We start from the raw sequence: 14,516 nt of genomic DNA on the forward strand, positions 1-14,516 counted from the left end.
CGCTGGAGATTTTCACTCTTTAATCTCTTCTTTGCTTTCTGTAATCCTTCCTTACTTTCACGCACTGAAACCTTTGTTTTCCTCCATTTACGACGTACGTTTTTAAAACTGCTGCAAATCTTTTACAGCTTTTTCTTGTGATAACGAAGGAGTGTTTGTTTGAACACATTATTGCCTGAGAAAATGGCTAAAGTGCATGTAACTATTTGTCATTGCTTGGTATAATAAGTTAGCTCCCGTGCTGACGGCCCCCCTCACAGACTTTGCAAATGTGCCAGCTGCTCTGTGCATGCTGGCTTGGTGGAAAAAAATGAAAAAAAATAAAAGAGGGTAATGAACGACTAAGTGCACAAATGTGTGCCAAAGAGTGCGAAACAATGTCCTATGAAAAAAAAATAACAACAAAGAAACGTCTTAAGTGAACATCAATCACTTGTTTTTAATGTAGCATTCTTCAATGAACTTCTCAATACCTGTAAATGTGCTTAAAATAGAAATGGTAACTAGCAATCCTCATTAATGTCATCTAAACCGTCTTTACACATCAGTTTCTTATCCTGCTTCTGTTTCTAGCGATCTCTCCTTCACACTCCTGCTTGCTCTCCTCACTGCTCCCTCACCTTCGGGCTTCTGGAAACAGTAGCACCACTCGTTGTTGGACAGCTTGCCGTCCTTGAATGAGTCACAGGAGTTGAAGAGAGGCTTCATGCACAGCTCATACTTGTCCAAGTAGATGGCACTCAGCTCTGATTGGTCCAGCAGAAGGTCAAAGTTCATGTCCAGCTTGTTGAACATCCAGCCCAGCGAGTCCTTACAAATGGGCAAGATGCTTGTGTCAAAGTCTGGTGGAGAAAAGAAAAGTAAAAAAAAAAAAGTTATGCTTTTGAAACATAAGAACATCATGACAGCACATCACAGAACATCATGTTTTCAGTGGCAGAGTTGAGACATTACGGAAAACAGACACACACACACGCACGCACGCACGCACGCACGCACGCACACACACACACACACACACGCGCACACACACACACACACACACACACGCACGCACACACACACACACACACACACACAGTACTCACGGCCAGCGGTTGAATCAAAGCTGTCAGAGGATTTGAGGTCTCTGTTGGCATCAAGGTGCAGAATCCCAAACCAGTCCTTCAGTCTGGCAGCCAGACTGTGAAGTTCTGCATCAGCGCAAGCTGCACACAAACACACAGTAAAACACGCACACAAGCATGAAATGATGACAAAAGTGGGATCTGACTGATCTGCTGCTGTCATCAGCAGAAAAAAATAATGACAATTCTTTCGTAGTTCTTTATCAAACTTTCATTTTATTACTGTTGCACACTTTAACTTTGTTTTCTTTCATTTGATTTTGCTTAATCCAGCTTTCCTCCATGTGGACGGAGCGCGATGCCAACACATAATGCTATCTCTTGAGAGTTATGATGGGAACACGATGTGACAGAAAACATTCCCAAATCCACATACTGAAGTTTCATCTTCTGCTTTCATTTCACTCCACTTAGCATTTAATGAGAAACTCGCACACATTTATACAACATAAATGGAAAACTATGTCATCTTGCCCAGAGAAGATAAATAAATTACTCTTTTGCATTGAAATGGCACTTGATTGATGCTTTAAAAAAAGATAATTGTGTTTTATTCTAATGCTGAATAACACTCCTCCGTGGAAGAGAAAGAAAATAGCTGCAACTCTGGGACACATGTTAATGCTTCTCTCTATTATTCCACCCACTCAGAGCACTAGCCGAACAATACACCTAAGAACAGCACTTATTTAAAAATTCAAACAAGAGGACAGAAAAACACTTTTTCAGCCTCCCTGTCTGCCTGCAACTTGAGCAAACCTCTGCTTCTTCCTGCCTCCTCAAGCATGTCCATCAGTCAGTCACTCTCCATCTTCCTTTATCTATCTTTCCTGCATGTGACTGACAAACCCTCCTCCTCGATCTGTTTCACTTTCAAGCTGAACAAACAGGCCCAAAGGACACAGGTGTCTTTCCTTCTTACACTGGGCCTGGCAGTCCAGACCCCTCCACTTTGGTCGTGCAGTGACACGTTGAGGGTCTTGTTAACATCTATGTGTATCACAACTTCTGAAATAGTTGGATGCACTTTCATGATTCAAGAAAACATGTACGCACAAAATGACACCTCTGTATTCACTCTGTCAGATTAGATGAGTTCTGATTGGCTGCTGTATCAAGACTTGTTTCAAGAGGATCTTATGTAATGTAAAATGAGGAAAAAAAAAAGAAGCCATACACACAAGCATGGTGCACACACACTAAAGATAAACTTTCAGTTCAGGCATTTCCATGCCAGCCAGCTAGATATATCTTGTTTATTGCAAGAATTTGTTGAGTCATACTTCCCGTGCTGTTTTTAAATCATGTCCTGCATCCTTTTGTGTGTACCAGGACATCTGCAAACACAAGGCGGCACACAAAAACACACACAAGGTATTTCTCTGTAATAGTTGAGTCCGTGTATGGCTGCTTTTATAAGACGGTAGATGCCCGAGGAAACAGAAAGCAGCTGCAGCAGAGGACACGTAACATTCATCTACCTCGCTATCCATAGGACATCACCTCTGGAATTACAAGGTGGGCTGCAAGTGTGTGTGTGTGTGTGTGTGTGTAATAATCCTTCAGGACCATACAGATAACATTTCACATTTCAGAAAGCTTTTCATTTCCATGCTCTGGAGCAGGGAACAAGGAAAGAAGGAAAAAAAACCCCAGCTAAAACATTATCTGTCTTCACCTGCAATATAACATTCTCCCGCAGGCAGCGGTGCAGCTGCGGGCACGTTGTACAGTCCTAAACCCAAACTGGAGGAAGTTTTATCATTATTATTGGCTGTACCATCACTGTGCCTGGTAAGTCCGCGTTAATAAGTTTGTGTTTTTTGAATTGTGGACTTCTAGGACTTTCCGGTTACTCCTCTCAATTAAATTGTTAATTTCCTCTTTTCTTTCTCCTCCAAGTCTATCAGTGTCATGTGTTCAAGTAATTAAATCTTGCTATGCCCAACATGGTTTCTGTACTATACTTTAATAAATCTCACTTTTTATTCCATTTGCTCTAATTGCTTCGAGTGTTTCATTTCCCACCGATCCTTTCACCCCTTCCCTACTCAGACATATATTTAAGTGTTTCTGTTTTATTCTCTGTTTTTTAAATCTCTGAAATAGTAAACTCCTTCCATCTCTCTTAGACTTTATCCACTTTTCCTTCTTTTGACTGTGTACCACTCTCGGCACCACTCCTCTACAGTAAAGTCTCTTGGACTTTGCACTCTGAACCAGAGAGTCTCAGTGGACCCCTCTTTATCTTATACGTTTGCCGCGTGGGTGAAATTGTTTCAGACAGGTTTGACACCGCTGCTTGTGTTAAGAGTCCTTTTGGAGGGCACTGAGTCAGAGGAGTGAAGAGGAAAACATTTACACATTACCGGACACAACACACAGAAATGAAAGGCATTGCTGCAGAAACAGTTTAAGGGTTTAAGGAAATAAAAATTTGAAGTGCAACTGTCACAAGTTTATTTTAACACTTGTCTCATGCAATGGGTAGGGATGGGAATTGATACGATTTTTACGATTCCAATTCCATTTTTGGTTCTGCTTAAGGATTTGGTTCTTTATCGATTCCCTTATTGATTTTCATTTGGAAAAAAAGGACAACAGTGAAGCAAATGGCACTAATATGATAGGCAATGTGCGTTAGATAATTAGTTACCTGCAGTATAATTAGCGTAGGACATGCTAACGTTGCTGCTGCTGCTGGGTAGAGTATTAATGACGATAGTCCGGAGCGGATCAAAAACGCGACATTCATTGATCGTTATTGCATGCTGTGTGCGCAAATGTTTTTGTATGTTGGTAGTATTTCCTCCTTTTGACGAAATATTCACTTGGCAAGTATTGCAAGTTGCCCGGTTGTCGTCTTTTTTACTGAAATGTAACCAGACTTTGAGGCATTTGTATCGCTTGGGCTGGATGTTTACTAGTGATTGTTGGCTTATGCAACATGCGTAAGCTACTCAACGTGCATGATGATGTCATTCACTGGATGTCACTGGAATCGAAATTTGCAAAATTTGCAAGCGATTCCAATTGAAACACTGTTATTGTTCAGAAGCAGTTCTCGATTCCCATCCCTAGCGATGGGTTTACTTCAATTTTAAATAAATACATACGGTTGGTAATGGTTGCTCCATGCTGCAAATTTTATTAGTTGTTCCAAATTTTCCTCAATTAGTGTTGAAGAAAAGCCCTTCTTTAAATGTAAACAACACTTTGGTTATTTCCAAGTAAACAGCTTTCCAAAAATGTATAGTCCAACTGGTTTTCAGAGACACTATTTTTGTGTGATATCGTTCATGCGATGACCAAACATAGATATTTAAAACGTAAAGGATGCAAATAGTGTGTGAAATTCTGACCCTCTAACCAAGGTAACAACCAGACACTTGGCATGGTTCCCGTTCCTGTAGTAAAAAGTATTAAAACAAAGTTTTTGACCTTTTTAGCTTCAAGAAGTCTTGTGGTTTCTGTTTATTCACTGAATTTACTGTTACCCATCACGAAATAGAGCAGAGACAAGTAAAAACGAAGAAGCCAAAGGTACCATGGGTGTTCTGCTAAGATGCTGCGGGCCAAATTTTCAGGTTCAACAGAAACATCTTCCCACATCTTAAAATATTGATGCACATAAACCAAACAACTGCTCCTCGATTGTTCGAGTCGAGGCACACATGAGCCAGAGGTAGACCTGCACTAATGTGTTCGATTTGCCAAAGCTTCAACTGCAACCCATCAAACATGGTTTGACATCAAACCTTTACTTTTAGTGGAAGTTGACAACTGGCTGTCAGGCGAGTCAGACGCAGAAAGGCCTTTCCTCTATGGAGCATAGCTGTGGGTCAAAAATCAAACACTGACTTCATGGCTTAGCATCACCTTCTTGCTTTCGCTGTCTTTCATGTTGGCAAACTGAGATCAGCAGAACCGAGCAGCCAAAAAGCCCCACAGGCCATCAGTTTTTCACTGATTGATGCAGAAGGAAACTATCAGCTGTGTGCGGATAATACTGCAGAGATGAACAGCAAGCTGACACACAGGATAAGAACACATGGATCACAAATGTGCAGGCACACACTATCCCCTTTCTGTTAAATGAGAAAGGATAGTGCAAAAACACCTACACGAGCACACTAAACTGATCAGTCATCCACGTCGTAACAAGTCTCAGACTTGAAACTAGGTGACTGGACTTGCTTTTCTTTTGTGCTTGAAGGTAATGAGGGAAGAGAAAACAAGAAAAGGAACCAAGCAAGAGACCAAATAAATGTTCCAGTGTCGAAAAAGCAACTTCACTTCTAAGCTTGCTGAGTTAGAAGCTGCAAAAGCTCCTCTGTGCTGCTTTATATAATGCAATTACTTGGTTGAGTTTTGAAAAAAACTGTTTCCTGCAGGGAAATCAGACGTAACCTGTTAAAAAAGAAAAAAGATAAAAGATCATCTTCTGGGCTGACATAAAATCTTTGAGGATGACCCATTGTTTGTAGGGGAACAGTCTCTTCATTTCAACATGAGATATTTTCATGATGACCATGTTTTTAGACTATATTGAACATATTTACATTTTTCACCATTGTAACTCTGCAAGGGGTTCTTTTCTGTTTTTGCAGACAGTTTTAAAACTTCCCCTCTGGGAGCTGTGTGTCACAGCAGCCGATCCAGCTCCAGCTGCCAACAGTCCTGGTAAGGAGGTCAAATCAGCAGGGGAGTTCAACAGCTCACTTTTACTTCTCTGTCTTTCACTTCATGGAAGGCAGGCATGCAAACTAACTGAATAAAGAGACAAAAGAAATACAATAAAACAAAACATCCATCCATCCATCCATCCATCCATCCATCCATCCATCCATCCATCCATCCATCCATCCATCCATCCATCCATCCACCCATCCACCCATCCACCCATCCATCCATCCATCCATCCATCCATCCATCCATCCATCCATCCATCCATCCATCCATCCATCCATCCATTTTCCGCCGCTTATCTGCAACCGGGTCGCAGGGGAAGCAGTCTTAGCAGAGATGCCCAGAGTTCCTTCACCCCAGACACTTCCTCCAGCTCTTCCGAGGGGAGTCCGAGATGTTCCCAGGCCAGCCGAGAGACATAGTCTCTCCAGCGTGTCCTGGGTCTTCCCCGGGGTCTCCTCCCGGTGGGACATGCCTGGAACACCTCCCTAGGGGATCCTCCCCCGGGATCCCCCGGCACAAACAACAGTGAGAGACCTTTTCCCGACCCGAAGGCACAGGGAAGCGACCCTCTCGTTCACCGGGGTGAACTCCAACACATGGCAGTTGAGCTGAGGGGCTATAACCAAGCCCACACCAGCCCGCCGCCTCTCACCCTGGGCAACTCCAGAGAAGTGGAGGGTCCAGCCCCCTTCAAGGAGCTGGGATCCAGAGCCCAAGCTATGTGTGGAGGTGAGCCCGACTATCTCTAGCGGGTATCTCTCAACCTCACGTACAAGCTCCGGCTCCTTCCCCCCCAGCGAGGTGACATTCCATGTCCCCACTGTGAGGGTTTTGGTCCAGGGATTGGGTCGTCGAGGCACCCCGCCACGACTGCTACCCAGCCCACAATGCACCGGCCTGCCATGGTCCTTCCTGCAGGTGTTGAGCCTATGGGAAGGCGGGCCCACGTCGCCATTTCTGTCTGAGCCCGGCCGGGTCCCATGGGCAAAGACCCGGCCACCAGACGCTCGCCTTCGAGCCCCAACCCCAGGCCTGGCTCCAGGGCAGGGCCCGGGTGACGCAGATCCGGGCGACGTGACGGTCCTTGGTTTCTTCCTCTTCATGATGGGCTTTGTGAACCGCTTTTAGTCTGGCCCGTCACCCAGGACCTGTTTGCCATGGGAGACCCTACCAGGGGCGTAATGCCCCCGACAACATAGCTCCTAGGATCACTCGGGCAACACAAACCCCTCCACCACGGTTCAAGGAGGGGTAAAACAAAACATACCCCCTAAAATGATTTGCAGCTCTGACTGCTATTATAAAGTGACTGAGTGTAAAACTTTCCCAAACTACATATGATGTAAGTCCCACCAGGCTGGTTTGGTCTTGAGATAAATGTGTCTTCCAGACTTCCACATGTCTGACACCAAATATCAGGAGATGTCGGGCCTGAAAATGTCAAGTCTTCAGTGGTGCCCTTTATCATCCGTTATTAATTAACCAAATTTGTCATCTAGAAAAAAAAGAGCAGCTGTTTCCAAACAGGACAAAGGTGGATGTTGGATTCCCGTAGAGTTCAGGAGTGTGGTCTGATCAGATCAAGATGAAAGCTGTACAGAGAGGGAGAGGGGATGATGGAAGGCACTAAGAGAGGATGTACTTCTTAACAAGGTAGCAGAGCAGGAAAGAAAGGGACTGCAACAGTCAAGTCGGAGATGCACGGAAGATAGAAGGTCAGATTCATTAAAAAGATACAAGGGCACATGCGATTTTTCTGCGCCCCAAGCTATCAGTTTTCCAGAGAAAATCTCACTGAAACTGGGTTATAGTTGGGCTAGATAATGATCAGTCATTTTAGCTGGTAAAAGAGACAGGTAGAAATGGAAACAAGAAAGAGACGGACAGAAAAGAAAGTTTTAACTTGAAGAGCTAGGCTATTTTTTTCCAACCTGTTCTCACTCCCAACTCATCTCAAAGCCTGGTCAGGCGTCCTTGGTGCTGCATGTCAATGAGCGGGGCAGTCAGATGGATTTAACAAGAAGGCTCCCATCGTCTGAAATAAATACTGTGAAAGCGCTGCTGGCATCCCTGTCATGGACACATTGCTATAGCAACCCTGAAAATGTAGGAGACGGGTCAAATATGTCAACCAACATGTGTCCAAGTAGTGTTGTTGCATAACCAAACAGCATCTGAAAATGAAAAATGTGAAAAAAATAAAAATAAAACTACAACAAACACCTCAGGTTTCACATTTGGGGGTGCTAGAACTTCCTCCATACATTTGGTCAAATGTGAACACCTCTCACCTGACATAGATCCCTATGACTTTAATCTATTCAATGCACACTGTCATGGTTCTGAAGCTAAGAAGCAGTCTGCTGAGTAAAGTGAGTGATGAGTGATTCTGTGAGTGATGGCTTTAAGGTGAAAAGAAGTGAAACTAAAATTAGATAGAAGCAGTGCAGCAATTATTAAGATGTAACTGAAAGCGATGAAACCTATCATTATTTCAAATATTCCTCTAATTGCGATCAGTTGTGGAGAGCTGTAACAAATTACTGCTTAACTGAACTATTTATTGTCTTTTGCGAATGTGCCATTACATTTTTTGAAGACCCGTCTAATAAGATGCACTAAAAATGCTCTATTGGGACTTCTCACTCTGCTGAGCCCACTAGAAAAAATAAATAAAATGAGAAAAAATCAATGAGTGACTGGCATGTTTTAGAAGAGGATAGGAAGGAAGTGTGGAGGCAGAAAAGAGGATGGCACAGTCTGTCCCCCTGCGCGCCTTCTGTGGCGCTCTGAGACACAAACGCCAAAAAATAAACATCAAATTCAGTTAAGACGGTTCATTTTATTCAAGCTTTAACGGTCCTCTATCATTTTGTCAACGTCTTTATTCCGCAGCATCTGACGCAAAATGAAATATTTTCACCATGAAACTCTCGTTGACCATAACCAGCACAGACGTAGGACTTTACACATGACCACCTGCTGCATGGCTTTGTGCTAGCTCGAGTCAGGTGTTGCAGAGACCGTCGGTTATCAGTATTACAGCAGTGATGCAGCAGGAGAGATGACAGATAAAATTACATCTCACTGCCTCTGTGTCAGCCTGCTAACCTTTCCTGACAGTGAGACAAACAGCCTCAATGGGTTTCTAAAGCTTGATTCAGACATGAGATCTGTAACGTTTAATAGCACTGCAGTCACACTATAGGTGCTGTCAGGAAAACATGATGTTTTACCTTAGCTGAGGACATTGTCTCTACCCTTCTTGCTTTACAAAGCTACCCAACAAATCACTTGAGGACCTATAGTTAAAGCTTGTCACAACAACACACTGATTTGCCATAAACCTCAAATCAAGCTAACAGGCTTCAAGCTGTTAAACAACAATCGATTACTGCTGTGTGGTTTATATATATATATATATATATATATATATATATATATATATATATATATATATATATATATATATATATATATATATATGCTACTTTGTTTGAAAGGGGCTGTGAATACAATTATAGTGGCTATAGTATTTATAGACTTTGTGCTATCTACTTGGAAACTGACGGAAAACTAAGAAAAGTGTTCTTGTCTGCAAAGATGCATCTGTTTTGTAGTCTGATGATTAAGAAATGAGAGGGATTAAAAACTGAAGGAAACCAATGAAGAGTTACACAAATGCCTCTCACCAGGCAATGAAGGTAAAGGTAAATACTAAAAACAGTAAAAATTAAAATTAAAATAATCACTGTGGAGTAAAAAGAACATGTATGATACAGCATATACTTCATATCTCTATGTATATTATTCAAAATACGCGCGTCGCCATGTAACCTACGCCGTAGGCTCTGCGTTGGTGTAATGCGGAACCATAAATCAGCCTTTATTCTGGCGAGATCTGAAAAGACTTCGCAACAACGGGCAAGCGAGTGATTATGTACATTCACTGAGTGAATATTATGAAGGTAAAATATATATTTCTCGCTAGAAATGTAATCAAAATCATTTTTAGGCAGAAACTAACTCAAAATATTGATTTTATTCACTAAAAAATAAGAAATGTCCGCCACGTTTTTTTTTTGATTCAGTCTGCAAATGATGACGTAAAGCATTCTGGGAAATTTTCTCAGGCCCTCGGTCGCGAAATCAGCATCTGAAATCCATAGTTGTGAAGGGCTAGATTCATACACACTACCCCTCGATATTCCCACTAGCCCTAGATGCAAAGAGGAATTGGGACACCACTACCCTCACGGGAACGTGCAAAATTTAGGGGTAAGGCTGAAAAGTAGGACTACGGGATGTATTGGAACTGGCCCTTAGTCTTCCAGGAAGACTAGATGCTTAAATAGAAGGTGCCTGGACTTAATTTCTTGCTGATTGGTGATGTTTAACCTTTCATCCAAAAGCCTTTTAAAGTTAAGGGCTAAAAAGCCTTTAAACACAAACATTTTCTATATATGTTGGGAAATTAATTCTTGCGAGTCTTTGTAGTTGCACGTGAATCACTGATCTTTCAAAATCTACGCACTTATGACTACAAAACCCACTTCATTTTTTATTTATTTATTTATTTTCCATCTGAGGTTGTGAGGTTTAGGACACCAGTCGTGTTTGGAGAAGATCCTTTAAGGACTTTCATGCCCTCCTGACCCATATGTTTTTGTGTTGCTGATGCCGCTGGGCCTTTGAGTTTGACAAAGGCCCAGGGTCAATATAGAGAGATTCTGTTTCCATGTTCTTCTCTTCCTTTTCTTTTCCCCCTCTGTCCTAGCTGGAAACATTCCAGCCTGATGCTGCAGATATCTGATGCTGCTGGTCCAAAACGAAAATGCCCCCCCCCCAAAAAAAGGCTTTATTTGACAGCAGCTTTCCTCGACTTTTGATTTAGTGTAGATGTAATTGTGATGAGCCTGAATTGTGATACCCTGTTGTTACATTTTAACCATCAGAAATGTGTAATCCAAGTAATAAACACAGAGAGAAGAAAATCCATATGTTTAATTTAAATGACTAACATTAAACTATAATATTGTCCAAGCTAATCTAACAGGTGGCGTGGGAGTGTTATGTTCAAGGTGATGCATCTGAAACAGGCGTCACAGAGCAGGCACAGGTGCTGGCTAGACCCAGATATTTATATTCTGTTAGGAATGTTTCACACATGGGTTCAGAGGAGAGAATGCACATATTGAACTGCTGCAGACATTTGACTGTTAGCACAGAAGCATCATGACACTTGAACATAGTTTTTCCCCCATCTGTTTATCACTGTGCTGATCTAATGAAAGATTCTTCTGGGCAGATATGACAAACGTGTCATTTTTCTCTGCCACCTCTGACTCTAGAAAGCTTTGGTTATGCTATGTGATGAATGGTTTTAGGACAAGCTGCTACGAAATGCACACAGACTGTCACAAAAAGAGTAAGACAGACAAAAAGTGCTGAATCAGAAGTAAAATAGCAAAGAAAAACAAAAAGTACAGCACTGTCCAAAATGTAGAAACACCTCTCTTCATCTGCATTGCAAACCCAGAACCAAGCTCTCAGCAAACCCAAGACATGTTTATAGATAGACAGATACACAGCAACCCCTTCTCACCACTCCTCTCTTTTGAGAGCGAGAGGAAGTGTGCAACAATAGCAATCCATCCTTTTCTGTGCAGCTTTCCTTCAGATCTCATTTCTCCAACAGAATCCCTCCATTCCTCTGCTGAAATCCTATTTTCATGACAAACAATAAGACACACACACCCACTCCATCACCAATCCCTGCAGCTGTTCCTGAATGGGTGGGGGTGATGGGACGGGAAGCGAACGACATGAGTAAAGGGAGAGGTGACAGAAAAGGAATGGAAACAGCGAGAATTAATACCGAGTTTGACGGATTACCGGTGAAAAGGGTTTTGTGTGTGGGGAATGAGTCACAGCGGCGTGTTTCTGAAGCTGAAAATGGCTTAAATGCAGATAATTAAATCACGCCGATTTGCCCCTATAGCTTTGATGAAATAGGATACATAAAGAGAGAGAGAAGAGAGAGAGAGAGAGAAGGAGAGAGAGAAACAAGCTACATTTGCCTAAATGATAAACTATTTAGTTTAATGCAGTTTCAGAACATACAAATAAGCAGAAACTTACCAGCCTTCTCCGCGTTGTGCGGTGCTTTACTGAACTCCTGACCAGGCAAGCAGGGGCACAGTCCATCACATTTAACTGAGATCGTTTTCCCAGACAAGCAGCTCTGGAAATCCAACTTACACTGTGAACACACACACACACACACAACTTGTCTAGAAGAGATTTTACTTTAAAATTTCACATTGACTGCAAACTAGGAGTAAACACTCATTTGAATAATGCGTTTTCTGAATCCGAGGATGGTCTCCCAAGTGCGAACAAAAAGAAAAAGTCATTAAGCAAATAAATGAATACAACAACCATAACAACAACAACAAAAAATAAAGAGTTACTTTAGGTAAGCATTCATTGCTTAAATGTTTTAACAGTTTTAATCATCGTTATTTAAGGAATCACCGTGTTCAAGGTAGTTCAATATAGATAACTAGATGATTTGAAAGTACTGGGGAATAAACCATTAAAACATGTAAAATGAGGATGCCTTCTGTTCATATTTGGTCCCACTGGTTCCCCATGTCCTCTGAGGCTCAGGCCTGTGCAGCCATCCTCAATCTTTTCCTCTTTTACACGGGTCGTCTAATAATCTGTTTGGGCTCAGAGAAAAACGAAAACAGTTTGTTCTCCAAGAGGAGTAAAAACTAGAAGCTCCACCAGCAGGGGACGGTCATACTGAATAGCACCACTTTGCTTTGTTGTCATAAAAAGTGAAGCTTCTCAAATCTGCTCTCTTTCTTTTTTTTCTTTCCCCAAAGGCCTGGGCTCAAGTCTATTGGCTGCAAAAAGGAAGTCGGATTATGGTCTCAGTTGCTATCTAAGTGTTTTTCAGTCCAGTGTGATGTTTATTTTGGACACATGATGCCCACAAAGAATTAGTTTGAGTCCTCTGGATTTGACTTGGATTTCCAGAGTGCTGTACTGATGGATGCAGAAGAAACTGCATCTGGAGGCCGCTGGAATAGGCATGCAACCAAAGAGAGAAATGATGCATGTCACAAACAACTTGGCAGTATAAAAGCTATAGATATATTTTCTTTAATCTCTGTATCCATTAGTCTGCCATGTAATCACAGCCTTGGACACAGAGCCCAGTGACATTCCTTTATTCAATGCAATAAAAACCTATCACATACACACACAAATAAACAAATACAAATTGAAGACAGGCTTTTCGTGAATGCAATTTAGCAGTTTAAATCTTATTTCAGGTAAGTGAGGGGTAAGACATTGTTGCTTGGACTGGTTAAAGAAAAAAAATCAAATTTTGAGACCTTTCCAAAAGGAATAATGAAAACTGAAATGAGTTATGTAAATTCTGTTTGTGAGATAATGACAGCCGGATTGTCAGTATGAGACCATGACTGTGCATAAACATCTGCACATATAATGCTTTTCACAGGCTTAGCTTTATCCTGCAAACACTCTCATTTCCATGTTGTAATTCAAATCCATCACTTCCCCCCCACCAGATCTTTGATAGTGCTGGTAATGTTGCTTAATGAAATTTGTTGACAAAGGAGCAGAGCCGCTTTCTGTTCTCAACATATTAAATTAGCTGTCTTGGGAGGAAGACGAAGAAAAAGAGAAAAAAGCCAAGGAAATAGATGACCTTCTCCAGTCACTGTCGGTGCACAGAGAAGCCCCATGAATCTTTATGTTTGCCTTTTCTCCAGGGGTTAATGTGGTTTTGATGAAACAGTATTTTAACACCTGACTTGTTCGGGTAAAAATAGAGGAAGAGAAGAAAGGAAAGGAAACAAGGTAGGAGGAAAAGATGATTTAAGAGGAGCAAAGTAATAGATTTAACTCAGTGGGCTGAAGCCTCTCCGGAGATAAGAGCAATGTCCTCTTAATAGGATGTATAGCGTGTGTGAGAGTGTTTGTGTGTGTGGTTATGATGAGAGAAGCATGTAATGTAATAATAAAACATGAATAAGCCTGAGACCAGCTGCTCACTGTTGAGCAGAGTTTAAGTTGGGCCACAGGGACCCATCATGCCACCAGCTAACTGAAGCCCTCCAACTAAATTACCGCAGAGAGCTGAGGGATTTCACAGCCCTCCTACTGCTTTTGTTCCTCCACCTACTCAGCGCTCAGGCAGGTGGGTCATTAAGAAGACCCGCGTCCTAATGCCCTCAAACAGAAGGAGCTGGAATGATCCATCTCCTTCTTGAAATCAGAAACAAGTAGCTGAATAAATCTTGAGAGGTGGTTTGATTAGGTGAATGGAGTCAGCTCTAACATGTAAATATAGTACAAGAAGAATTTAATTGAAAAAAACACCACAGTCACTTTACCATTTTAAAACCTTAAGTCTGCTATTTTGGCAATTGCTGTCTTTGTTAAATTGGAAACAAGTGAATGTGCACTGATGGCGATTTGATATAACAAACCCTGACCTTTAACCTTCGTCTGGTGTTAGGGTCGCCACCGACCCGTTCTTAGGTTTTAAATTCATAAAACTACCACAAAAATGCCTTTATTGCATCAAGGCTTTTTGACTTTGTCAGGAACCTCTATTTCAACAAAATAATGTCCAACATTTTTTTTTCTCACTAA

The 14,516-nt window shown here is 41.8% G+C and overlaps 1 protein-coding gene across 1 annotated transcript in view; it reads right to left on the reverse strand.

Moving 5' to 3' along the window:
* spock1 (SPARC (osteonectin), cwcv and kazal like domains proteoglycan 1) overlaps positions 1–14,516 on the reverse strand; it is a 115,344-nt gene that overhangs the window by 3,630 nt on the left and 97,198 nt on the right. The window contains exons 7-9 of the mRNA XM_061725234.1: positions 11,961–12,081; positions 1,089–1,208; positions 621–842 (exon numbers count right to left, since the gene is read on the reverse strand). Of these exons, the coding sequence (XP_061581218.1) occupies positions 621–842; positions 1,089–1,208; positions 11,961–12,081 (463 nt within the window). The remainder of the gene's footprint in view (positions 1–620; positions 843–1,088; positions 1,209–11,960; positions 12,082–14,516) is intronic.

Source organism: Cololabis saira, chromosome 7, assembly GCF_033807715.1.
Source record: "Cololabis saira isolate AMF1-May2022 chromosome 7, fColSai1.1, whole genome shotgun sequence".
NCBI lineage: Eukaryota > Metazoa > Chordata > Actinopteri > Beloniformes > Belonidae > Cololabis > Cololabis saira.